At 34.4% G+C, this 27,705-nt stretch overlaps 2 protein-coding genes across 2 annotated transcripts in view; one reads left to right on the forward strand and one right to left on the reverse strand.

Annotated features, from left to right (window-relative positions):
* Positions 1–7,438: 7,438 nt before the first annotated feature.
* LOC105055971 (flavonoid 3'-monooxygenase CYP75B137) lies at positions 7,439–10,646 on the forward strand. Its single transcript, XM_010938011.3, is given in 3 exon segments — positions 7,439–8,362; positions 9,752–10,265; positions 10,268–10,646. Coding segments are annotated over 3 exon segments (1,524 nt in total). The 5' UTR covers positions 7,439–7,480; the 3' UTR covers positions 10,396–10,646.
* Positions 10,647–14,075: 3,429 nt separating this feature from the next.
* LOC105055970 (DExH-box ATP-dependent RNA helicase DExH14) overlaps positions 14,076–27,705 on the reverse strand; it is a 68,267-nt gene continuing 54,637 nt past the window's right edge. Inside the window, 6 exon segments of the mRNA XM_073248178.1 lie at positions 14,076–14,860; positions 19,876–20,007; positions 20,567–20,710; positions 22,285–22,455; positions 26,314–26,481; positions 26,702–26,797. Coding sequence (XP_073104279.1) covers positions 14,774–14,860; positions 19,876–20,007; positions 20,567–20,710; positions 22,285–22,455; positions 26,314–26,481; positions 26,702–26,797 — 798 coding nt within the window. The 3' untranslated portion in view covers positions 14,076–14,773.

A 27,705-nucleotide genomic window follows, 5' to 3' on the forward strand; every position in this document is an offset into this window, starting at 1 on the left:
GAGAATGGTATAGATTATTATAAAATAAAAAATTTATGAAGACAAAATTATAGAGAAGAAAGTTATACCTAAATGAGACATGATTTGGTGAGAAGAATAATATATCTAATTAACATATCAATTATTTAGCCACAGTGAGATTGTCAACTTTATTAATAAGTAAAATATTTAATTTTTTATATATTAATTTCATGACTCAAGAAGTAGCTTATATATGAAAAAAATTTATACTTTATTTTTTATAAGACTAACTTTCTTATTAACTGAATTAACTAAGTCGCTCTTAAGAATTCAAAATAAATTATCTATATAATTATCTATTTAGGAGCTACTAGTTTGGCTTTTTATAAAATATGATAATCTGTCAAAGGAATGATACAATGATAAATAAAAATACTACTTTCTAATATCAAGTGGGTATTGATATATAAAGGATCATCAAGTTTGTTTGGATGAAGATTACCTATATTTGATAGAGAGAAGGCGCTATAATTTTAAGAACAATATAATTTTGATATAGTTATTTTTAATTTTATTTTAAATAAATATTAAATTTTAGTATAAATAACATCTTATTTCATTTGATTTTATATATTTTTAAATTTTATGTATTGAAGGTTAACATCGATAATTTTGAAATAATTAGCTACTAAAACAAAAGTGTAGTGCTTGTTATTATCAATATATAATCATTAGGGAGCATCATGGATATATATAAAAAATTAGAAAATACAAAGAGGTCAACAACTAAGATAATATTATTTTTAAAATGATTTACTTATTATAATTATTTTAATTCTTTTATACTTATTATATTTAAGATATTTATTTAGATTCTGCTCAAAATTCAAAAATACTTACTGGACATTCTACAATATTGGTTGGATACGAGATAAAAAATGGTGTAGACTATTATAAAATGAAAATTCATAAGAAAAAAATTAAAAAGAGAAAGAATATGCCAAAGTGAGATATGATTTAGTGAGAAAAATAATATATTCAATTAATATATTAATTATCCAACCATAATAAGATAGTCAATTTCTATTAGTAAGTAAAATATTTATTTTTTATATATTTATTATTTAGATAAAAACTAACTTTTGATTGTTTGTATCTTCTTTTTTCAGCTGCTACAATATTTTTATTATAATTTTAAGATCATATCTAGCATTAATTTTTGCTATTATTTAGAGTATATTGATATTTTTTTGAGAATACTATATAGTATGAAAATTAATTTTGAGTAAAATATAAAGTTTTTGTATGAAAATATATTTAAAAAAATTAAAAATCTAAATATAGAAATATAGAATGATGAAAAATAAAAGCTATCTACTTTATCATTTTTCCTTATTCAATATATTTATTTCATATCATTTATCATATTTTATATAAATATTATATTTAGTTTTTGAAATAAAATGTATTAAATTTTGAAATAATAGGATAATATTTCTAAATATTCTGATAGGTACGAAAAAGGAGCCATGGGTGCAGTCAGAAATCAACAAAATTACTGTAAGTATATATAGAAGTAAACCTTATATTTTATTAACTTTTTACAAGGCTAACATTCTTATATAATATTTTTATTTTATAAAAGTTATTATTGGACAATGATGGCAACTGAATTAATCGAGTCATTCTTTAAAATTTAAAATAAAATATCTATACAATTATCTTCTTAAGAGCTACTAGATTGTCTTCTTCTAAGATATGATGATCTATTGAAAATCCGATACTATGACAAGTAAGGAAACTACTTTTTAATATCAAGTGGGATAGAAATACATAAAGGATCATAGAGTTTATTTGGAGAATGATTATTCATATATGATAGAGAGAGTGTATTATATTTTCAAATATAATATAATTTTGATATAGTTATTTTTAATTTTAATTTAAATAAATATTAGTTTTTATCATAAATAATATCTTATTTGATTTATACTTATATTTTTTTAATTTTTATATATTAAAGATAAAAATTAATAATTTTTAAATAATTAGTTATCAAAATAAAAAATCAATACTTGATGCACTCAATAGACATCCATTAGGAGGCACAATGGACTATACAAAGAGGTTAGTAACAAAGGCAATATTATTTTTAAAATGATTCATAAATTATAATTATTTTAATTTTTTATGCTTATTTTGTTTAGGATATTTATTTATATCCTGCTCTAAGTTCAAAGATACTTAGAGGGCATGCTATTATATTGACTGGAGATGAAATGAAGAATAGTATAAACTATTATAAAATAAAGAATTCGTGGAGAAAAATTAGAGAAGGGAAGGATATGCGAAAGTGAGATATGATTTAGTGAGAAGAATAATATATTCAATTGACATATCATTTATCAAGTCATGGTGCGATAGTCAGTTTTATTAGTAAATAAATTATTTAATTTTTTATATATTATAATTTTATGATAATCAATTTTATTGGTAAGTAAATTATTTGATTTTTTATGTATTATAATTCTATGACTTAAATCTGTAAAATTACTATAAATATATGTGAAAACAAATTTTATGCTTTATTTTTTAGAAGACTAATTTTTTTATATAATATTTTTTTATGTTATTAATATTATTATTGGATAATAATGACAACCAGATTAACTGAGTAACCCTTAAGAATTTAAAATATAATATTTATGTAATTATCTCCTTAGGAGCTATAATATTAGCTTTTTGTAAAATATGATGATCTGTCAAAGAAATGATACTATGATAAATAAAATTTTTATCTTCTAATATCAAGTGGAGATTGACAAATATAAAAGATCATGAGTTTGTTTGGAGGAAGATTAACCATATATGATAGAGTGAAAATGTTATATTTTTAAGAATAATATAATTTTAATATAATTATTTTTAATTTTATTTTAATTAAATATTAATTTTTAATATAAATAATATTTTATTTGATTCAATTTTATATATTTTTAATTCCTATATATATAGATTAAAATTGATAATTTAAAATAATTAATTATTAAAATGAAAGTATGGTGCTTGATGATATTAATATATAATCGTGAGGGAGCGCAATGGATATATGTAAAGAGATTAGAAAGCATAAAGAGATTAGCAACAAAGATCATATTATTTTTAAAATAATTTATTTATTATAATTATTTTAATTTTTTATACTTATTTTGTTTAGGATATTTATTTAGGTCTTACTCAAAATTTAAAGATACTTGGTGGGCATGCCATAATATTGGTTGGATATGGAATGGAGAATGGTATAGACTATTATAAAATAAAAAATTTATGAAAAAAAAAATTGAGAGAGAAAGGATATGCCAAAGTAAGATATAATTTGGTGAGAAGAATAATATATCAAATTGATGTATCCAACAACAGTGGTATAGTCAATTTCTATTGATCAATAAAATATTTGATTTTTATATTATAATTTTTTAAATAAAAATTAGCTTTTGATGATTTTATATTTTTTTCTTCAGCTACTATGAGATTTTCATTATAATTTTAAGATTATATCTGGTATTAATTTTTGCTGTTACTTACAGCATGTTGGTATTTCCTCGAGAATACTACACTGTATGAAAATTAGTTTTGAATAAAAAAAATTATATAAAAATATATTTAAAAAAATTAAAAATATAAATATAGAAATATAGAATGATGAAATAAATGCTATCTATTTTATTTATTTCTTTTCCAATGTATTTTTTTAATTTCATATGATTTATCATATTTTTTATATATCATATTTAATTTTTAAAATAATATATATTTAATTTTAAAATAGTAGGATAATATTCTTGAATATTTTGATTGATACAAAAAAAGAGTCATGGATACAATCAAAAATCAAAAAAATTGCTATAAGTACATATGGAAGCAAATCTTATATTTTATTTATTTTTTATAAGACTAATTTTTTATATAATATTTTTTATTTTACAAAAATTTTTATTGGGTAATAGGAGAAACCGCATTAATTGAGTCATTCGTAAGAGTTCAAAATAAAGTATATGTGCAATTATCTTTTCAGGAACTATTAGATTATCTTCTTATAAATTATTATGATTTATCGAAGAAACAATATCATGATAACCAAGGATGCTATCTTCTAATATCAAGTAAGAATTGATTTATATAAGTAATCATAAAGTTTATTTAGAGAAAGATTACCTATATATGCTAGAAAGAGTATATTATATTTTCAAGAACAATATAATTTTGATATAGTTATATTTAATTTTAATTTAAATAAATATTAATTTATAATATAAATAATATCTTATTTGATTCATATTTATATATTTTTAATTTTTATATATTGATGATTAAAATTGATAATTTTTAAATAATTAGTTATCAAAATGAAAGAGCAGTACATGATGCGCTCAATAAACATCCATCAATAGATCCAATGGATATATATAAAGAATTTTGAATGTACAAAGAGATTTATAACAAAGATAATATTATTTTTAAAATAATTCATGTACATAATTATTTTAATTTTGTGCTTGTTCTATTTAGGATATTTGTTTAGGGCCTGCTCCAAATTTAAAGATATTTGGAGGATATGCTATATTGGATATGAGATGGTGAATAGTATAGACTAGTATAAAATAAAGAATTTATGGAGAAAAAATTAGAGAGAGAAAAGATATGTCAAAATGAGATATGATTTGATGAGAAGAATAATATATCGAATTGATGTATTGATTATCCAATTATAGTGAGATCATCAATTTTATTGGTAAGTAAAATATTTAATTTTTTATATATTATAATTTTATAACTTAGAAAGTAGTAAAATTGTTGTAAGTATTTATTAATATTGTTGTTGGGCAATGATGGCAACTGGATTAACTAAGTTATTTTTAAAAATTTAAAATAAAATATCTATACAATTATCTCCTTAGGAGCTATTAGATTTTCTTATAAAATATGATAATCTACCAAAAAAATGATACTACGATAAACAAAGTGCTATCTTTTAATATCAAGTGGAGATTGATATATATAAAGAATCATTGAGTTTGTTTGGGAGAAGAATAAACACATATGGTAGAGAGAGAACATTATATTTTCAAAAGTAATATAATTTTAATATAGTTATTTTTAATTTTTTTAAATAAATATTAATTTTAAGTGCAAATAACATCTTATTTAATTTGATTTTATATATTTTTAATTTTTATATATTAAAGGTTAAAATCGATAATTTTGAAATAATTAGTTATCAAAATAAAAATGTAATACTTGATAATATCAATATAACTATTAGAGAGTGCAATGGATATATGTAAAGAGCTTCAAAAGTACGAAGAGATCAGCAACAAAGATAATATTATTTATAAAATGATTCACTTATTATAATTATTTTAATTTTTATAATTATTTTATTTAAGATATTTATTTAGGTGTTGCTCAAATTTAAAAATACTTAGTGGATATGCTATAATATTGGTTAGATGTGGAACGGAGAATGATGTAGACTATCATAAAATAAAAAATTTATGAGAAGAAGATTGGAGAGAGAGAATATGCCAAAGTGAGATACGTTTTGGTGAGAATAATAATATATCCAATTGACGTGTTGATTATCCAGCTATAGTGAGATAGCCGATTTCTATTGATAAGTGAAATATTTAATTTTTTATATGTTATTATTTTTTAGATAAAAACTAACTATTGATAGTTTTGTATCTTCTTTTTTCGATTGCTACAAAGTTTCTATTATAATTTTAAAATCATATTTGCTGTCAATTTTGCTGATATTTTGAGTATGTTGATGCTTCCTTAAGAACACTATATAGTATGAAAATTAGTTGAGTAAAAGATAAAGTTATATGAAAATATATTTAAAAAAATTAAAAATATAAATATAAAAATATATAATGATGAAATAAAAGCTATCCACTTTATCAATGTTCCTGGTACTTCCAAGACAACTGCACCACGGAACCGGCTGGAAGCCAGTTTGCACCGCTCTGGCTGCTTCTTAGCAGCCAAACACCAATCAGTATCAGAATTATATACAGCTCACCCGCATTCACTTCTCAAACATATCAAATACCCCAGTCTCACTGGAGCAAAATCCATATTACAGAACTCATTTCTCCAGAATTTGCCATTTCGACTTCTGCTAATTCTCTCTCTCTCTCTCTCTCTCTCTCTCTCTCTCTCTCTCTCTATATATATATATATATATATATCCTTAAGTTCTCTTATGAACCAGTGCCAAATAATCGAATGCTGCTTCAATTAACCTGATGTCTAAATCTAAAAATGAGCCAGTAGGTCATATGTTTTCTCCAAAAATGACTCCATTTATGTAATATATAATATTCTCATCCAGACGTGTGTTTCTTTGGACTTCTTTGAGTGGGTGGTGGATATTTACTTACGAAGGCTTTTTTTTTTTAAATTATAACAAAAAAAAAAAAAAAGACCAAAATGGAGTGCCCCGGTATGCTCTCAATGGCCGGAGAGAACGAGAAAGAAACAATTTTTTATCTAATACCAGCGAGCTTTGCTGAAAAGTAGTTGGGAGTTTTATTTTATTTTTTTTTGATAATTAATTAAGCAAGCAATTGTTGTTGTTGGGAAAGGAGTTTTAAGTGGCCGTAATCAGTACCAGCCACCATTCATCGGGGACCTGTGGTTTTGATCGTTAGGTGATGCGCTGCGTCCCAAAATAAGGTACGTCCAAAAAAAAAAACTAGATGCGAGAGAGGGTCCACATGTGCACTAATGGATGTCCTCGAAGGCTATACACAAATTCTAGCTTCGTTTGGTTTCCCATTCTTATCACATTTTTCTTGGTGAAACCTCATTATTATCACCTCGATGGCAAAGTGGACAGGATTGTTTTCTTTCACGCCAAAGAAGAGTTCACCTTCCTTGCACAAGTCCACCACCATTAGATCATACAATCTGTGCAGACAAATGAGAGAAGATTCGGAGTACCTTAAGATCCGTATGGATGATGATCCGATGGGTGAAAAGAGATCGATCACAAAGATACAACCTGAGACCTTGAGCCACTTTGCATGGATGTATTGATCTGATTTACCAAATAAAAAAAAATACCACAATTCATTGCGATCATGTTACTATTTGGATAGCTTTATGAACAATATATCATATTCATCGAGCAACAAATCGGGCAATTGGTTGGCTTGCAGGTGTCAAATGAAAGGGAAATGCAAGAAATCGCCGGAGGCTAACCACACATTATTTTTTTTTACTAAAATGTTGGAGAGTAGAGCAGCGATAATAGAAAGACGTTCTGATGAGTCATGTGTGAGGATGAGTACTGGTCTTAGCAATCAAATGAGATAGTTAGACCAGAACACCACGTTTCCATCTACCAAACCATCATGCTACCTAACGCTCCCAAGTTGATGCTATATAAGACTTACATTACGTCGTCCCCTGGACACACAAAATATAACAAAATTTCACACAAAGGTCACAAATGGCTGCACTTTACCTTCTCCTCCTCACTCTTCTCTTTGCCACTCTCCTCTATCTCTACCTCAAACCCAGGTCCCAACCCCCACTTCCTCCAGGGCCAACGGGCTGGCCCATCTTGGGGAACCTCCCCCAGCTCGGGACGAAGCCCCACCAGACCCTCTACCACCTTTCCCACGTCCATGGGCCCCTCCTCCACCTCCGCTTCGGCCGCACCCCAACCATCGTCGCCGCCTCCGCCGCCGTCGCTTCCTCCCTCCTCAAGACCCACGACGCCAACTTCGCGGGCCGGCCCCTCAGCTCCGGCCCAAAGATCATGGCCTACGACGGCCGCAGCGTCGCCTGGTCGCCCTACGGCGACCGGTGGCGCGCCATCCGGAAGATCTGCAACCTCAACCTCTTCTCCACCAAAGCCTTGGATGGCTTCCGCTACATACGTCAGAGCGAGGCGGCGGCGATGGCGGCGGGCTTGGCGGCGGCGGCGGCGGTGGTGGAGGTCGGCCCGTGGCTTAATGCGTGCACGGCGAACACGATATCGAGGGTGACGCTGGGAAGGAGGCTGTTCGCGGTGGATGGAAGTGGAAGAGAGGAGGTGAAGGAGTTCAAGGACATGTCGGTGGAGCTGACGAAGCTCGCCGGGGAGTTTGTGGTGGGAGACTTCGTGCCGGCGTTGAAGTGGGTGGATGTGGGAGGGGTGGTGGGGAGGATGAAGAGGTTGTCGCGGCAGTTCGACCAGTTCTTGGAGAAGATCATAAGGGAGCATAAGGAAGAGAGCGGTCCAACCGAGCAGAATGAGGACTTCTTGACTGTGCTCATAAGGCTAAACGAGGATGGTGATGAGGAGGGTGGTAAGCTTACACACCAGGAGATGAAAGGAATTCTTTTGGTAAGAACTGAGACAGACACACTCTCTCTTTCTCATATTTTATCACTACTACCCAGTTGGTAAGTGGAATGGTAAGTGAAGATGATATATGAATACATGCATGCATGAATGGACTAGCTAATAACTACTCTATTTTACTCAAAGTAACTTTGAATGGATATGACCAGACTTTCTTTCTTCTTAATTCTTATGACTTGAGGACTACTCTCAGTCGCTTGGTTTTAAGGTATATTAAACTATTAATAGTAAATGACATCTAGTACTCTTAAAATACTTACCTAGCATCCGTATTACTTAATCTGACTTCTATCCAGTCCAATTCTTGTGGTCCAAGTTAGGTCAAAGTTTTTACTTGTACGACTCATTTAAGACTTGTGTCAAGTAAATCAACAAGAACTTGATCCAGTCCACACATAATGAGTTTGTTTGATTTGTATAATTTGTGGCACCTAAGTACATCCAGGCAATGGATCCTCTACAACATAACTTGGACATGTGGCAGATTTTGATATATACAAAGAATATTTGGTTAATATTTTGTTTCTACTTAAAACCTGCTTACAGGGTGTATTGATGTAGTCTTCTGTTTCACAGTGAATAAAAATGCACCACATAACTTGATCTTAGGAATTTGTATTATTTAGAGAATTTAGACACTATGCATCCACCATGCAAATACACGATATCGATTATGAGTGTTGGTTAAAATGAGCCATGTTTTTGTTTTGAGAAATAAATATTAATATTTCCAACATTTCAGCTTCGCTAATACCACATACATGAATTGCGGCCGATGTCCGAAAATTGCAAGGCATTTTAAAATGATACTCTAAGAAAAATTTTCAAAACAAATGAAAGAAGAAAAAAAAGGTTCAGCATGCAGTGAAATATGATATTCACACCTAGCTATCACAAACCGAAGTGTTAGTAATGCTAGTATGCCTGAAAAATAGAACTTTTTTGAACTTCTGGTTACCGTTATAGCAGAAATTACAGTAGTTAATGGTTGAGTTTTGCCTTGGTCAAGATATTTTTTTTTTTTGGAAATAAAATAATGGCCATCATTAAGCTCTCATTAGCCAAAAAGCGTTAAGATGGTTTTTTGTATTAGCTTAGTGGCTACATGGCATAACGAATTATTTTGAGATAATTACATTACTTTAGTAATTAGAGGAACGCCGAAACCGGCAACTATAATTATTATGTCTAATATTCTATGGTTGTTAACTTGATAATGGCTATATGACCCTCTCAAACTATTAGCATGGATAAGATGAGGTTGTAACAGCCATTATTAATTAATTACTGTAAACCAAGCATTCCACAAGCTTGAGACCACAAAGCATTGCAACATAGTGAGTTGATGACCACCGAATCTCTCACTTCCAGGATATGTTTGTCGCTGGCACTGACACCTCGACTAGCACCGTGGAGTGGGCCTTAGCAGAGCTGATCCGCCACCCAGATATCCTCAAGAAGGTCCAGCAGGAACTGGACTCTGTCGTGGGCCGAAATCGCCTTGTCTCCGAGCCAGACCTGGTCCACCTACCACTCCTGCAGGCAATTGTCAAGGAAACATTCCGCATCCACCCATCAACACCACTCTCCCTTCCCCGCATCGCTGCCGACAATTGTGAGATCAACGGCTATCATATCCCCAAAGGAGCTAATCTCCTCGTCAACATATGGGCCATCGGGCGAGACCCAGCTACATGGGCCGATCCGCTTGAATTCAGGCCGAGCCGGTTCCTCCCCGGCGGCGGGCACGAGCACATCGACATTAAAGGCAATGACTTTGAAATCATTCCATTTGGTGCCGGCCGGAGGATCTGTGCCGGAATGAGTTTGGGCCTTCGGATGGTCCAGCTCATGCTTGCAACAATGGTACATGGATTTGATTGGGCCCTGCAATGGGCCAAGTGCCTGAAAAGCTGAACATGGAGGAGGCGTTTGGGCTGACGTTGCAGAGGGCAGAGCCCCTGTCATTGTGGCCTAAGCCAAGGCTAGCCCCTCATGCGTATACACCCGCTTGATCTGAACCGTCCCTGGGTACATCAATGGCCATTATCTGTTTCTTCTCTCCATGCCTCTAATAGTATTCCTAGTGTGAGTGCTGGAGCGGTCTTCTTTCTTCCTTTTTTTTTTTTTTTCCCCCCTGCAATCCTCGCATCATGTTTGTCACTTTAAAGATAGCTTTTGTGAGCTCTCTATTTTGCCTTTCGTCTTAATTTTCTCTATTTTTCTTTATAAGAATAAGATGGATGTACTGCCAATCATTTCTTAAGATCCATTTACCGGGGTCAAACGTCAAGGGTAACACCTGTGGAGTTTGATTGTGACAAAGAGCAATGGCGTTTGAGTAATATTCTTTGTTTAAGTTGATGGCCATCCACGTTGAACCTTAGTTCAATTCAGTCTTAGGAAAGGGAGTTACCGTACCCACTTTCTCCCTATTTTTCCTGTGTTTAGGAATTCTGAAATCCTAATTTTTAGAATTTTTAATCTTTCTAATTTCTGTATACCTTTCATTGTCTAAACTCTAAAAGGAACGATGGCATTTCTATAAAAAAAAAAAAAAGATTAAAAAAAAAAAGCCGTAACGATGGCATGGTTTGCCCCTTCTGGCATCTTATAAACATGTCATTATTTACACACCCGACGGTCAATGCCTGGCCCGCGTTTGGACCACCTTACCTGATATGCTCTCTCATACGCACACAATTATTAATCACCTATGTTTAAGTTGCAGCTTATACAGCAACCCCTCCAACATAATAGATATTAGATATTTTGCATGCCGATTCTCATAAACATATCTATACAAACTTGTATAATATTTCCAATCTATGGAAAAAAAAAGGCGCAACTATTATGGTATAAGGTGGACAATAGACCTATAATGAAATTTTCAGGAGGATGTTACAACTGCATTAGTAAGGGTGGACAACAAATCAGGAGATTCATACGGATCAATATGTATGCACCAACAATATAGATGGTAGCAATAGGGTTCAGTTAGAACAAAAATCATATGGGGCAGGCACTATAAAGATCACATGGGGCGGGCTCCATAATATGCCACGTATCTTTTAATATTATTTTTAAAATATAAATCTAAACGTCAAAGACTTTTTCTACTAACAGAATTATTAATTTTGTGATTAAAATATTTTCTTCTTTTCTCATTTTCAACACATAACAATACATACTATATGACTGTATAATATAAACTAAATATATTACTAGGTGATACATACTGTAAGTTTTTTTGATATACACCTAGTAACGATAAAATACACACCTACAACTAAATTGATACATAGTTTACCGAACTTAGTATTCACCAGTATACAGTATATGACTAGTTAATATACATCTAGCAAAATATTTATCTAACATCCCAATACACACCTCTAGATAAAGTGATACATTATTTTCAAAATATACATTTATCAGTACACAGTATAAGAGCAAATGATACATACTAGATAGCTTATTGATATATATATTATAAGCTTTTTTGATACACACCCAGAAATGATTCAATACACACCTCGATACCTTTTCTCCTCTTCCAAATCCCTCTTCTTTCCTAAGATATTTACATCTAAAAGTTTACGAAAACTGTGTTTCATTTCACTTAAAGGTGTGTATTGAGACGTTGAATAAATATTTTGTCAGATATGTATCAACTGACCATATACTGTGTATTAGTAAATATTAAGTTCGATAAATAAGTATCAATTTATTTATAGATGTGTATTAGATCGTTACTAGATGTATATCAAAAAAGCTTCCATTATGCATCAATAAGCCATCTAGCGTGTATCATTTGTTGATGTGCTGTGTATTGATGAATGCTATATTTTGAAAACTGTGTATTGCTTTATCTAAAGATATGTATTAGGATGTTGAATGAATATTTTGTTAGGTGTGTATCAATTAATTGTATATTCTGTACTGATGAAACTAAATTCGATAAACTATGTATCAATTTAGATGTAAGTATGTATTAGATCGTTGCTGGATGTGTATCAAAAAAATTTATAGTATGTATTATCTGATTATATATTTAGTGTGTAAGTATGTATCGCTATATACTGAAAATAAGAAAGAAACAAAATACTTTAATCACAGGACTAATAACTCCGTCATAGAAAATTTTTTGATTTTTAGACCCATACTTTAAAATTAGTATTAAGGGACACATGGTACATTATGAAATCCACCCCATATGATGCTTTATAGTACCCGCCCCATATGATTTTTGTTCGTTCAGTGATGTCGGACAATATTAGAGACTTTCTGCTTTAAGATATACGTTGTGAGGATTGGCAGCCTTGGCTTGGGCACCTTCTTGATCTTCAAGCCAGTCTTGGCTAGCATCAGCTAAATCCCCGGCAACAAAACCCAAGCCTTGCTCAGCTATCCAAGTTCAAAATAGAGTGCTGCACCCTGATCCAAATCTAACTAGCAATGTACACACAATTAGTGATTTACAGAAATGTCATTGGGTATTAACATCCCCATTGTTTCTAGAAAGAAAGCTTACGTATAAACCACAGATGGTCCGTTTTCCCAGTATGTTTTCTTAAGAGAAGCTAGCACAAAAATATGATTAGATGATAAAACAATCTACAATTAGAAAAGAATTAGGACAGGGCTAGGCACAATGGTAAAGTTACGTCATGACAAACTTTGTAACCGCCGATGGAATCAATTAAGATTAATTAAGTGATAATTATTAAAACAAAATCATTTCATTTGTTTGACAGCATAGTTATATGTAATTATAAACCTTTGGAGAAATTCTTTGTGCAACACGAGCGGTGTGTAAAATATCCAACGTGAAGTGCACCACCTCATCCGATTGATCCACATAATCATTACTTTCTAACACATTTAATACCTGCATGTTCAATTTTTTCATTTAAACATTTTGTATGACAAAAATACCCTCATTTTTTCAAAAAATTATAATATCTGATCACGTAATATAATCCAAAATACCATAATATAATCCAAAATACCATAATATAACCTAATATATCATAATATTTTTATCGAACCACTTTCCAATGCACATTTAATACCCATAGATCAACTTTTTCGTTTGAAAATTTTGAATGACAAAAATATCTCCACTCTTTAAAAAAAAAATTATATATATATATATATATATATAATATATATATATATTTTATTATTTATATATATATTATAGATGCAAGATTTCAAAATATGAACATAAAATGTCATAATTTTTTAAAAAATATGAACATTTTTATCATATAAAATTTTTAAACGAAAAACAATCTATAGATATTAAATATGTATTAAAAAATGATGATTACGTGGATCAATTGAACGAGATAGTACACTCCATATTAAATTTTCTATACCACCCTCAATGCACAAAGAATTTCACTAAAACTGATACATAGACCGTCTCACAACCAAGCACCAACCAAACCTAGTTTGGCATCAATATCTAATTTTTAATTTTTATTTTCAAAAACACAACCAATACAAAATCATATTTATATTTTAAACCTTTGAAAACCAGTTTCTAGCTTAAAAACATTCTCTCTGAAAATCAAAATCCTCCGTGACCGCCACTACCATATTTGTTACTACCACTGCCACCACCCTTGTCCAACACCACTGCTGCCCCACCGAGTAGCAAGTGTTCGATGTGCCAATGCCGAGGGCATACCAAATCGGTGCCTTACCATTAAAATACAATTTACCCCATACATACCATCTGAGATTACAAATCTTGATATGTATACAGAATTTGATTTAGTAGTCTTACAAAACTTGAGAAAAATTAAGATACTTGAGAGTTTAATTTGATGATAAGAACTGAAAATCGAGTAACTCCAAATAGTTAAAACTATGTCAAGATTTTAAGCACGAGCTAGGAATGTATGTTGAAGGTGACCATTCAATGTTGCCCTTCTGCTAATTTAAATTTCATTCTGGTTTCTGTTTAGGCTTCAGAGACATGCCTATCATCGCTCTTGAGCAGTGTGTGACTACAAAATTAACTAGGAATGACCCACTCCAATCATATTTCATGGCCTACAAAGATAATCCATGCACTTAGCCAAACACAGATCAGTTGAGCTCATCTTAGAGAAGGAAAGCAAGCACCTCAGAAACAACATGCCCGAACTGCGTCAAGCCACCAGAAAGTTTTGGACTATACATTTTGACCACTAACTTCAGATCTTCAATTCGCCTTGAAATAATCATATGGTTGATTGGCCACTGCTTTCTCAATGAAAATAGAAACCACAGCCAGTTATCATAATCTTGTACTTTGTATCTCACTTCTGAACTGCGTCATTGATATGTCACACAGGTAGCTTGTTTTCATTTCTGATGGGCCTACACCAATCCTAGTCTTTATGAGAATTGATTCTCAGATTCTCCTATGGAGTGCTCCTGCTCGAGTCCAAGATAACAATCTGATACTAGAATTAGCTTCGTTTCCTGAAACCCCAAAATTTGAGTCAGAACATAATGAAAGATGATGCAAAAAGACAGCCATCAATAGTATATAATATACACAAATCAAAGATTCATATAAAACCAAAAAGGTTAATGCTTGCATCTATATTCAGAAATCAACGATGCAGGCCCTCTTGTACAATGTATTCATGAGAAAATTAAAGGCAGCAGTGCTCTGTCATTCACAAAAAATATGAAGCTCAAAAAAAGAACCTCAGGACCTCAAGATGGCTTTTGGAACTCTGAGCTTGAGCTCAATGTAGTACGACTACCTATCATCCTCATAGACAAACCAATCAAAAAGTCCAAACATTCACCACATCCCCCATAAGAATAATTTACCCTAATTGGCCAAATAATAAATGAACCAGCAGTACCAGTTGAAACATTAGGTAGCCGTCTAGTTTGCTTTACAGTTAATGTCTGTTTAAATGCTTGAGTAACCATTTTATATGCTAAACAATTATATGATGGTTTTGCATTTAGTTTGAAAACTCACATGTGCAGTCTTAGTACATATTATTGTTAATTTAATGATTAAACTAAAACATCAAACATGTTGTCTAACATGATGTAATTAATTATCTAGGCCCTGTTTGGTATAACTGCAGGAATTATTTTTCAGTTTTTAAGACAATCCTGTTTAGTATAGTTAAAAAAAAAAAAAAAACTGTAGTACGGTTTTAGGGGAAAAAGTGAGCTATTAAAAGTGGCTTTCACCTTTTTTTTTTTTTTTTTTTTTTGGAAAGTTAAATAGGTTTCTTTTACCCCCGCCGCCGTCGCCGCCGCCATCCCTGCCATCATCTATGCCACCACCACTATCGCCACTGCTGCTTATAGAACTGATGTTTATTTTTTTAAAAAAAAAGATCAATATACTACATGATCTGTTTCTGAATTTTTTTTAAAAAAAAAAACTAAAACAGAGTTTCAAATTTCAGGTTTTCGAAAACAGAAAAAAGATCTCAACTACAGCCTTAGGTTATCCCTGTTATTTAATTGCCTTATATAAACTTGGATATGATGATATTTTTGACATAGTTTAATTCAGATTTAAAAAAAAAAAAATTGCTTTGTTCTAGTCTGTCCCTTGATTCTAGGCTAGTTGGATTGACTAGGTAGGGCCCCTTGGAAAGGATGTATCATATATAATTCTTCTTGATTATATAAGCATGGTTTTTGGTTCTCAACTTGGTCTAGGATTTTGAGCTGTGAACTATCGATTATACCAACAGTGAGTAGCCCGCTACCACAATGTGTGGGTCAGGCCAAAGGTTTCCCGACTAAGAGACCTAATTCACCGAGCCGAAGTGTCTAAACCTATAGAACAAGGCAAACCATCCCCAAACTGAGAGGGGCCCTATAGAGTTGCCAAAGTTGTCAAGCCTGGAGCATATAAAATTGAAAGCCTCGACGGAACTCCCATTCGAACATGGAATACCGAGAATTTGAGAATGTACTACCAATAAGTTATATATCCATTGATTATATCAATAAAAATGCTCTCTTTGAACTTTGACGCAAGTTTCTCATTAAAGCAACTAAGTAAACACTCGACTGATGTTGGCAACAGCCGACCATGAACGAAGTCATTGAAAATGACCGAAGACATCACATATGACCGAGACAACTGAGCCGAGCCTCGATCCTCGGGAAGAAATGATCGAATGCAGGATATTCGGACTTCGATTTGGACCCTAACGACTAGGTTGAAAAGCACTAACCTCATAGAGATATCTTGGCTACAACTAAAACCTCCATATAAGTGATTGGAAAAATACCGATCATAGAAAATATCCTAACCCAAGTTAGAACCTCCACAAAAAGCCTCGTCGGAATCTTTTTGACTATACCAATTGGTTGAGTCAAGCAACAATTTGACTAAAATATTGTCATGAATCGACTTCGCATTGACTTTAGACAAAGTCTTATCGGGATCTTTCCGACCACACCACGACTGGTTGGGTGAAGACGATAACAACTTGACAAAAGATATTGCTATGAATCAACTTGGGACAAAAAGCCTCATCGAGATCTTCTCGACCACACTACGACTGGTCGGATGAAGACAACGACAACTTGACAAAAATATTGCCATGAGTCGACTTTGTATCGACTTTGGATGAAACTTCTCGAGATCTTTTCGAGAACCCCATTGGTGATCAGATTAAGATGATGATAACAACTTAACAAAATTGCTACCATAAATGGACTTCATATCGACTTCAAACGAAACCTCATCGAGATCATTCCGACCACACCAATGGTTGGTCGGAAAAGGATGATGATATTGACTTGACAAACTTTATAGTCAATGACCGACTTCGGATATTGCGACTTTGGATTGACTTCGAATATCATGGCTTCGAATTTAAATCCGAACCGAGGACTCCTTCGTAACCAACTCGATCAATTGATCAAGTCAAAGACTCCACTGGTCGGACAAATAACCAACCCCAAAGACAGATCAAACAATCAATGTTCAGAAATGAGCTTGGTGGCAGGATCGACAATCTACTCGGCAGGGCCCTCAACGACATCCTCAACTCGGTGGCAGGCTCTTCAACTATTGGCTCGGGAGTTGAGGCCTCGGTAGCTGTGGCAGGCTCATCCTCGTCGTTGTCTTCAACCGATGTGAGACTCACCCTTAGGATCCATCCATCTCTTTGATATTTCTTTCGGAAGGATCACGAAGCCTGCTTAGGGGCAAAAAATTATCTTCGAGAAAGATCTAAGACCTTCCTAGAGAGCTCAATGATGAGAAGGCCCCTAAGCAGTTACCCACTCCAAGCTTGGAAAGAAGGCCAACATAGTTCACTCAAGTAAGCCGCTACATCCTTGACAGAGCCAGCGTTGAAGTGATGGAACTTCAACAATAGGTAGCCCCGCAAGGACATCGGACCACAGCAAGCTTCCTCAAACCAATGTCGGTTGTGGTTCCACAGTCAGAGCGACGATGATTTCCAGTACCTCCTATGCCACGGTGAGGTGCTTGCAAGTGCATCCCTCTCGGACACCCCGCAGTTGATTGGAGGATAGGAAAGAACCCTTCATGGTATAGCGGACGCCAGCGACCGTCAAACCTCCGATGGAAGACTGCAACAACAACATCATCTTCTGCAAGTATGAAAATAGAAGGGAATGGGCTTGACCGCAAGCAATAGCCCCTTCATTTATAAAGGACCCGGGTAGGGACGCACCCCTTCACCTCCCAGGTCGTGCCTCAGGTGTCACAACCCCAGCAGCTCCAAAGGTCACACCTTCCAACGAAAGGTGCCCTAACCCCCAAGCACCCCTTTCGGTGAAATGTCGTTTCGGAGACTGCAACATTAAAAATCACACACATCAAAGACACCAAAATCACATGACTCTTCATCGCACCACCCTCAAATTGAGCCACGTAAGGTCAATCCGCGAGGCACAGTGCAGGGCCTACCAATGTCCGACGCACGACAAACCCCAACGAGCCTGTAAATGATCTCCGGATCTCTTTTTTCAAATCATTACGCCACATGCATCGACCCCGTGGTTGAGATCTTACAAAAAATAAAGAACGAGGTCCCGCGATCGGCACAGATGCTGATACATTCGAGGCGGATCCTTGACCTTATATCAACCTCAAGCCACCAGCTTATTTAGCCACATAGGCAACTCTTGAAACCTCTCACCAACTTTCAGAATGTGGGTAAAATCCTCAACTGACATCCATGACTAACAATCTTTATTCGCAGGTTAATGGGTGGATTCTGTATCCTAACAGCCTGTTAGATCATGCCCTAACAACCTAAGGAGATAGGGCCTAACAGCCTATCAAATTCCAACGTAATAGCCTATGGCTCTACCTTTATATAAAGAAGTAACAAGGAAACCCTCCAGGTAAATTCAACTATAGAAAATAACCCACGCTCTTGCTCTTCCTCTCTCCTTTCTCTGTTGTTCTTAAACTCCGACTGACTTGAGCATCGAAAGGTCCCCCATCGAAGAACCTCCGACGAGAGTGGATCTATCTTGCAGGTTCTCTCTGAGCGCTCCAATCCTTAGGTTGATGCCGAGCTCATGAGTCGGAAGGAGTCCGACGACCACCGCACCTTCCTCAGGCTAGTGTCTTGCAGCAACAGATTTCTTTCCTCATTGCCACACATTGTTTCAATTGCTTACTGATTCTTTACAAAAAGCATTAGATGTGGACATAAATCTAATAAGACTAGTTTAACATTATAATCTTTGATTACCTCTGCTCTTATGTAAGACCTACTGACATCTTCTTGAACTCAAAAACTAAACTCTTAACATCTGCATCTTATGCTATCATTTCTATATTAATCAGCCCCTGAAACTAGGAATATTATCTCATTTCAACTAACAATCATCACCCTAGACATAAACCCTTGGAATTACTAACCCTAAACATTCTCTGATGCTTGAGCAGACTTTTAAGACTGCCTCTCTCCTTGTGACCCCCAGTTCATCCCACCTCTGGACAACAGCCACGTCTAATCCAACCTTATCTAGGTCTTTCCCTAGCTCCACCAACACAAACGAGGACTTCCTGCGGGCCATGCAAGATTATCATTGATGCTCTAACAGAAAAGATTGACAGGTAGAAACGCCTTTATTCGAACCACCTTAATTAACTTGAGTTAAGAACTTCATTTGACAAAAGTCTATTCATCCAGAAGGTGCAGTGGATAACTTGACACTATAGCTACCAAGGAATGCACCCTGTCTGAGTTACTTGCAGTTCCCTCTTGCTCTGAAAGGATGTGGCTTCTTTTAGTCCCTGTGAGAACTGTCAGACTAACCTTATCACTCAACCCACCAGAATAGCTAGAAACAGAATGAAAAAGTACAAAACACATCAACAATAGAGGGCAATAAAAGTATCGGAGATAAGATACAAGGTGTTAGAATTTCCCAAGATGCTAACGTAACCATAAAATTGGGAACAGGAAAATTAACTAAAACATAAATATCCAAGCTTGCATGCATACTCTTACCTGGGGATTGATCACTGTTGGTGGTAGCTCCATGCGAGTGAACAATCTGTCAGAGAAACTAACTCTTTTCAGAGCATATAGCTCTGAGGTGGTAACATTTCCCAAAACTAGCCACCAAGCTTCATCTTTTATCTGAGAATAAGTGCATCCGTTACTAAAAGGCAGTGACAACATGCTAGATGGAATTAATATATTCAAAGAATGCTGGAATGCACTTTGTTATATTCCTTGAAAGCATACATTAGCACCATGCTAGAACATTTAACTCACTCTTCCGAGCAACTTGTTTTTTCCAAAAACAAAGTAAACTAAGTATCATTGTAGAGTTGTTAACAATGCCTTCAATCTGTCTTTCTATCACCACAGTGTTTTTTAAATTGGTTCAAGTGAACCATGTTCAAAGCGTAGGAGCATTTTGAAATTGCTAGATGACTAGCACACTGTTGTGCCTCTGTTTAGCCAACATCATACCTGATTTGCTCATTTAAGTGCATAAATTTAAGAGCAGACGGTCATTTTCTTAGACTAAAAGAGTTGCTAAAATTCCAAGGCTTTCACTAATAAATACACATGTTTTTACAAACTTCAACGGTAACTAAGCCTTCTCATGGTTTTCAAAGATCATTAGATGGTTTCGACCATAGTAGAAGACCTCTAATACTATTGTTAAATGAAACCAAACAATTTTCACCTTTGGGAATCTAGGGGCAAATGCTCTTGATGTCAAACGCTTGGAATTAGTTTTTTCCAATCTAATGTTAAGACTTGGAGGCTTTTTGCCATCTTCCACTTGAAGCTTCAATTTTACTTGAACACGTGGAAAATGCTGAAGATCCTGTGAACATAGAATAATGTTAATAAAAAAAGTAACAAGCATAATCCACCTCATTTTTAATAGAAGCAACAATGGGAACAACCAAATATATATAATATGGCTTTGGTAGGTTGACCAAGGCATACAGCACCCGCATAAGTGACTCTTTCCTTTTCCAACTGAAATTCTAAAAAAATCTTATTATTGCATATTCCTAATCTAGCGAGTTATCTATCCAAGATAGTAAAAGCATAACTTATTTCTTTGGATGAATTCAGAAAAGAAAGTTTGCCTACAAACTAACTTGAGGATTCTCATGCAGAAATTTAAAAAAAAAAACTAAAAAAATTGCACTATAAACTTCACTCATAACATGACATAGGATGAAACAGTCCAGGCAGGCTGGGATGGAGACTGAAGAAGAAAAAGAATCTTAAGCATAACTACAGCACAGAGATGTCCTCTGCCTGCAAAAGTGAATATAGACAAAAGTTTTCTAAGAGGTAAAATTAATTTTTTCATGATTATCCAACAGAATAAACAGATTGCGCACTTCAATATTCAAGAACAGCCCTTTGTCCATGGTCAATGTACTAGGATTAACTTACATAGTCAATCTTACATGTGATTTATCAGCATATAAATATCCAGACAAAGTTGAAGATCAGATAACTGCAACAAATAGTGGTGCATGTTACCTTCCTAAAACAGAGATTACATAGAAAAGACATACGGGCAAGCAAGGCCTCATGGGACTCACCATAAATGTCACCCAGATGCTTTAGTTGCCACATATAACCTCTTCTGTTTATGGTATTAAAGTGAGGCCAATAATTAGGAAACTCACATGGCATTCACCAGTGCACAGACCGTACTCAGATGGACTTGCACGACCAGATTGTTAACAAAAACTTAAAGCAAGTTAATCAAGTATGATGGAAGATTTATTCTACCAATATATGAACAAGCAACCTCTTGAAACATATTCCTGGTAAAAGATGGCTATTATCCCAGGCTCAATACTTCTTTTAGATATGTTCTCTAGATACAGTCATGGAACCTGTTTTGGTAAATAAAATGGCGAAGAGAATAAGGTCCTTTATAAGCAAGTCTTGGAAACTGATTATTCGGGCATGGAACAAGAATGATCCAGCATGCTCATGCTACAGCGGTTGTTAGAACTCGAATATCCTCTGGACTAAGATTGTTGTGTACGAAGAGTATACTTAGAAGGCAGAATATATTCCTCCAAAAGCAAGTATAGATTAAAAGCTTAGTCACCACACTTTTATATGCCAAAACAAGTCTGGTTGGGAAGAGTTTCTGAGATTGAAGATATGAAAAAAAAAATGATGTTTATGATCCACAAATCTTAAGCTTCAGGCTCTTATGGATTCAGTCATGCTTTATATAAAATTTAATGAATTTTAACTGCTTATGAATGAAAATAACTATATTTACCAAGTAATAAAAATGAGCTTCACAAAGATACAGTACAACATCTGAAGAACATAGATAAGCTATAAAAAGTTGTACCTTTTACAAATATTGGTCACTGTTAACTACTAAGATAACTTATAACAGCAAAGTTATACCTGGTATAACTCTGATGAAGGAAACTGTCGGAGCAACCTCTGCAAATTGGCACTGGGAAGACCCAGTAGGTCCTGCAGAGTTGAGATACCAGCTTTCTTGATATGAATTAGAAGATCATTGTTCATGCAAGGCAACATCCACAGGGATGAATCTCTTTCAAACCACAAACCCTGAAAATAACAAATGTAAATTAGGGATGAGCACCAAATAATATCCATACCCTCGTGGGGACATCTCTGTGGTTATTCGCGTCGACAACCAAATTTGGAAAATCATTCATTAAAATTATACCTAACAAGACAGGTCCCAAAAGAACAAGAGTGATACTACAATGACTATTCTTGCCTTCATCAGATTTTTTAAATTTACGAATAACAAACTATTAAACTAACAACGTAAAACGTTTTTCTCAATACTAAATTTTAGGTAAGAATAGCATGTCCTTGAACCTTGTAATCTATAAAAACTCAGCCTGAGTACAGTAAATATATTGTGTCATAACACCTATATTCCTCACAAGACATATTACCCAGTCCTTTAACATTAGAGATATAGTTTTTTATAAAAGTAGTGCATTCAATGGCTTTGCTAAGAAATATGGAGCTTTGCACAGGGAAAATGACAATAAAATTCTACCACCCTCTGACTCCACATCCACAACTACCACATATGGTGCACACAGACAATTTCTTCTGTAGGATTTTAGTTTTTTAGTTTTGTTACTTGCAGAATCTATGTGCATAAATCACTCAAATGCTTCTACCACAAATATGCATATGTTTGTGATCATGAGACTGGTTAAATAACTCGCACAATGCATTGACTATTGATCATTGTCAATGCATGATGGTGATGTGTATGGCTTATTCTAATAAAAGATAGCTTGATGCACAAAGGCAACAACAACATAGGGTGTGTTTGGTTGGAAGGATCCGGCAAAAACACAAATTTACTTCCATGACTAGTCAACCCATGCCACAGCCAAATTCATGGTTTGCTGAACCTGACCAAACTGTCCGATTCACCCCGTACCGAGCCGAACTGGTGCGGGGCCGGGTCCGTTCGGCCCTACTTTTCGGGACCACCCCCGAACCACCCATACCGAGGCATATCACCCCATACCAAGGTGTACCGCCCCCATACTGTACTGAACTAAAGCGTACCAACCTGTACCGAGATAAAAATCAAAAAAAATGGTTTGACTCGGTTTGCTAAATCGGATCGAACAGTCCTATTCACCCCATGCCGGGCCGAACTGGTCGCCGACCGATACAGGTCCCGATATTGGTTCTACAGGCCTTGGTCAAAAATTTTTATGAACATCCACTCCAATCCCCACCTTTCCTAAACCAAAGACATGGAAGTGACAACTTGGAGAGGAGTCCAGGTTTGGGGTTGCCACTCCCTCACACAGCCTAAAACATCCACAGTCAAAGTGGAGGCACTGAAGCATCATTAGATGATATAGGCGCAAATGCATATCAAATCCACAGAATATTAGTGATACTTGAAAAGGAAAAGCAGCAGAAAAGCTACTATGCAACCTTCGATTAGTGCTGGGATGCACCAAAAATTTTTAACAAAATATGCATGCAAATTAATAACAACCTTGCTTGTTGATTTAAGAGTAAAACCCATACTTGCACACTTTAAGAACGTGTTATGCCTAACTTTTGTACTCTCTTTAAATCTCCACTTGAACCAAATACACATACGTATGCAAACATTAGGCATAAGGTTTCTTGATCACCAATGCAAGAGAAAAAATGGAAAACATTTGCACAATGGAAAGGCAGAGGGCCTCACTTTGTTCACCTAGGAGGAACAACCCCCAACCCACCCACCCCCCAAAAAAAAGTGGGTGAGAAATAGAGAAAGTGTATGTGTGTGTGTGTGTGTGAGTGAGAGAGAGAGAGAGAGAATATTAACATGGACAGAAGCCTATTGGTTTTCCAGGTGCTTAGAGCCAATGATTTTTATACAATTACAATGCTACACAACTTGAGGGTTCCAAGCCTGATGCAGCACGAAGGAAGAAGGGGTGATTTGATCAATAAGGTTGCACTTCAAAGATTACCATGCAAAAAGAAGTAAACTAGATTGAAAAAACCTTTGCTTCATGAAGGAAGTTCTCTTGAAAAATTTTATTAATATGTCAAAAGGCTACCCCTTACAATACATTAGACAAATATGTAAAGGACATGGTCCCCTAGCTGGTCATAGTACCGTGAATGTAATATTATTATTTCATTATAACATTATTAATAGTGTTATATTCTAATAGTATTTTCATACTAATATAATACAGTGCAAAGCGTTGTTAAACTATAATTAATATAATTTATTTTAATCCAAATATTTTAATCAATATTTTAAACCAGTGTAAAGTATTTTAATCTAAATAGAATAACCACAAAGATTAGGAGTATTTTGGTTACACAAATAGCTTCCAAAAAATGCTTTTAGGGAGAAGCTCTAAATTGGAGCTTTTGCTAGATATAGGTTTTGCAGATCATAGGAGGACCAGAAAGCTATTTTAAATTTTTTACCAAACACCCATATATCACCCAAAAGTGCCTTTTAGGCTCCATAAAAAACCTTTGACCCCTCCAAAAGCAATCCCAACCAAGGCCTAAACCTCCCAACCCAACCATTTTGCAGTCCTATCTCATAAATACAGAACCTATGTTATTTCCTACTAATGTTCCTCTCCATTTCCTGATGATACTTGCCAGATGAATAGATCCCTATTCTAGCTTAACGCCCTTCATGTTTACTCACAAATAGTGCTAGTGTAGAACAAAATTTCACTCAAAAGAAAACAGAAAACCACAGCTGATATGGTGTTTTCTATTTCTCCACCCTTGAGAAAGTAGCATTCGAAAGCTCCACCTCAACTATCTAATGTTTGCCTAATTTATTCATGCATATGTGTTTTTTGTTAAGTACAAATGGATTTTAATTCAAAAAGGAACTTACATGACAGCTCCTTTTCTCAGCCTCATTTGTAATATATCTCATTCAACATATCATAGGAAACATCTGGCCTTCATAAAATTGTTCTTCAAAACTTAATAAAAACAACAATAAATACTTAAACTCAAGCAACTAATAAGATAAACACAAAATTGAATTCTAAAAAAATAACCATCATATTTATGAACATCCATGTACATACATATGTAGGTATCCATGTGGGTGTGTATGTGCGTGCGTGTGTGCATGCATGTGTGTGTGTGTGTGTGTGCGCTTCAGTTGAATTAGCAATTTCTTCAAGCCCTCATAAAGGATTTTTCTAATGTTTGCCTAATTTATTCGTGCATATGTGTTTTTTGTTAAGTACAAATGGATTTTAATTCAAAAAGGAACTTACATGACAGCTCCTATGATTTTTCTCAGCCTCATTTGCAATATATCTCATTCAACATATCATAGGAAACATCTGGCCTTCATAAAATTGTTCTTCAAAACTTAATAAAAACAACAATAAATACTTAAACTCAAGCAACTAATAAGATAAACACAAAATTGAATTCTAAAAAAATAACCATCATATTTATGAACATCCATGTACATACATATGTAGGTATCCATGTGGGTGTGTATGTGCGTGCGTGTGTGCATGCGTGTGTGTGTGTGCGCGCGCGCGCGCGCGCTTCAGTTGAATTAGCAATTTCTTCAAGCCCACCCCAACCCCCCCCCTCCCCCCAACAATTGTTTGTGTCCATGCAACTTATCCAGTCTTTTTCGTATCTTTGCTGCATTTCTATCTCTTACTCTCTACTTTCCTTAGCATTTGACTGACGATATATCATATGTTTGATCCATCATTTGCATGGCCTAAAGAGAGAAACCTGAATACACACACACACACACACACTCTCTCTCTCTCTCTCTCATTCAATATACTAAAGCATGAAGAATAATCCTATTTCTTTAAAAAGAGACAATAAAATATGTATTAATAAGAAATTGGCACAAATTTGTGATCATATTGCACAGGCAAGGAAAGATATAGGCAAAGTTACCTGCATGACCATTTGTAAAAGATGCATACAAGTCATTGTGCTTGAAAGCCATCCACTATTTGCAGATATGTCAATCATAGCCTGGATAATACGGATGCTTTGATCAAGAACAGATTTTAAATCAGTGATATAGTCACTAATTGGCAATTCAATGCCCGAGAAGTGTGCCTGCAATTGGAAAATTGAGTAAAATCAGAAGCGGAAAAAATGAAAAGCATCCTGAAATGAGAGCAAAGTCTCCACAGCAGGATCTAAATAGGTGCATATGTGTTGCATCATAAAAAATATAAAGATGATAAGCCTCCCAAAATGAGAGCAAAATCCTCAAAGTAGGATCTAAATAGGTGCATCCGTGTTTCATCAGAAAACATATAAAGATGCCACTGACCTGAAAGAGCAAATTTGCTTTCACATGTGGGTCATCAAGATGGTGTTGATCAACAAGATATGGAACCTTTTCAGATAATGTTCTATTGATATTTTCCTGTAGGAACAAACAACATAAAACAATCATGAACATCATGAAAAGAAACACACGAACAACTTCCAGCTTCCAAACTCCAACATGAAAGCACATATGATCCTTTATTAGTGTCTGCTTTCACATGCCATAACCCCTCACAAAGAAAGGAGAAAAGAATAAGTAAATAAATAAATAAATGAGATACAAAGGGCTCCATTAATGAACGACCCCATGGATGACTCATGGATGTAAAATAAATATCCAAGAATAGCATCGAATTCTAAATTCAATAGGCATTTATGCCTAGGACAACTCTAATCGCCTGAAAACACCTAATTAATTTGAAAGAAGAAGGGGCAAAAAAGAAGAAATCAATTTCAGTTCAACAATATCCGTATGACTAGCATTCACAGTTATAAGACAGATCACTTGGCGCCATGCCATCTTCAATAGAAAAATCATTAATCATTCCAAAAAAGTGTTTCGACATTCAAGACAAGCATGTGCCAACACATGCATGCACATAGACAAACATATCAATACTCTTTAGGTCTCAAGACCATGGTTCCGGAAACTACCAGAATTGGAAGGTACAACCAGTACCTTACCATTCCGCCACAAAACAGGCACTGATATGGGTGCTGGGACGCCAACATAGCTGTACTAGTATGCACCAGCATACCAGTTGGCACTGCTTCTATTGATGCATACCGGTGGTACCTTGCCAACCATACAGATTGGTACCCCATGATTTTTGTCTTGCTCAAGAGTCAAGACCATTTCATTTGCTTGAGGGATCTACATATCACCGCATGACAAAAAGAGAGAGATTCAACAAGTTGATACTAGCAGTTCATAAAATCAAGATCTGAAAAGGCTGTAGTTTTCCTTTTCTGTTCATATCTTAGCGAGTTTGCTGTCAGTTTGTT

This window comes from Elaeis guineensis, chromosome 13 (genome assembly GCF_000442705.2).
Source record: "Elaeis guineensis isolate ETL-2024a chromosome 13, EG11, whole genome shotgun sequence".
Lineage (NCBI taxonomy): Eukaryota > Viridiplantae > Streptophyta > Magnoliopsida > Arecales > Arecaceae > Elaeis > Elaeis guineensis.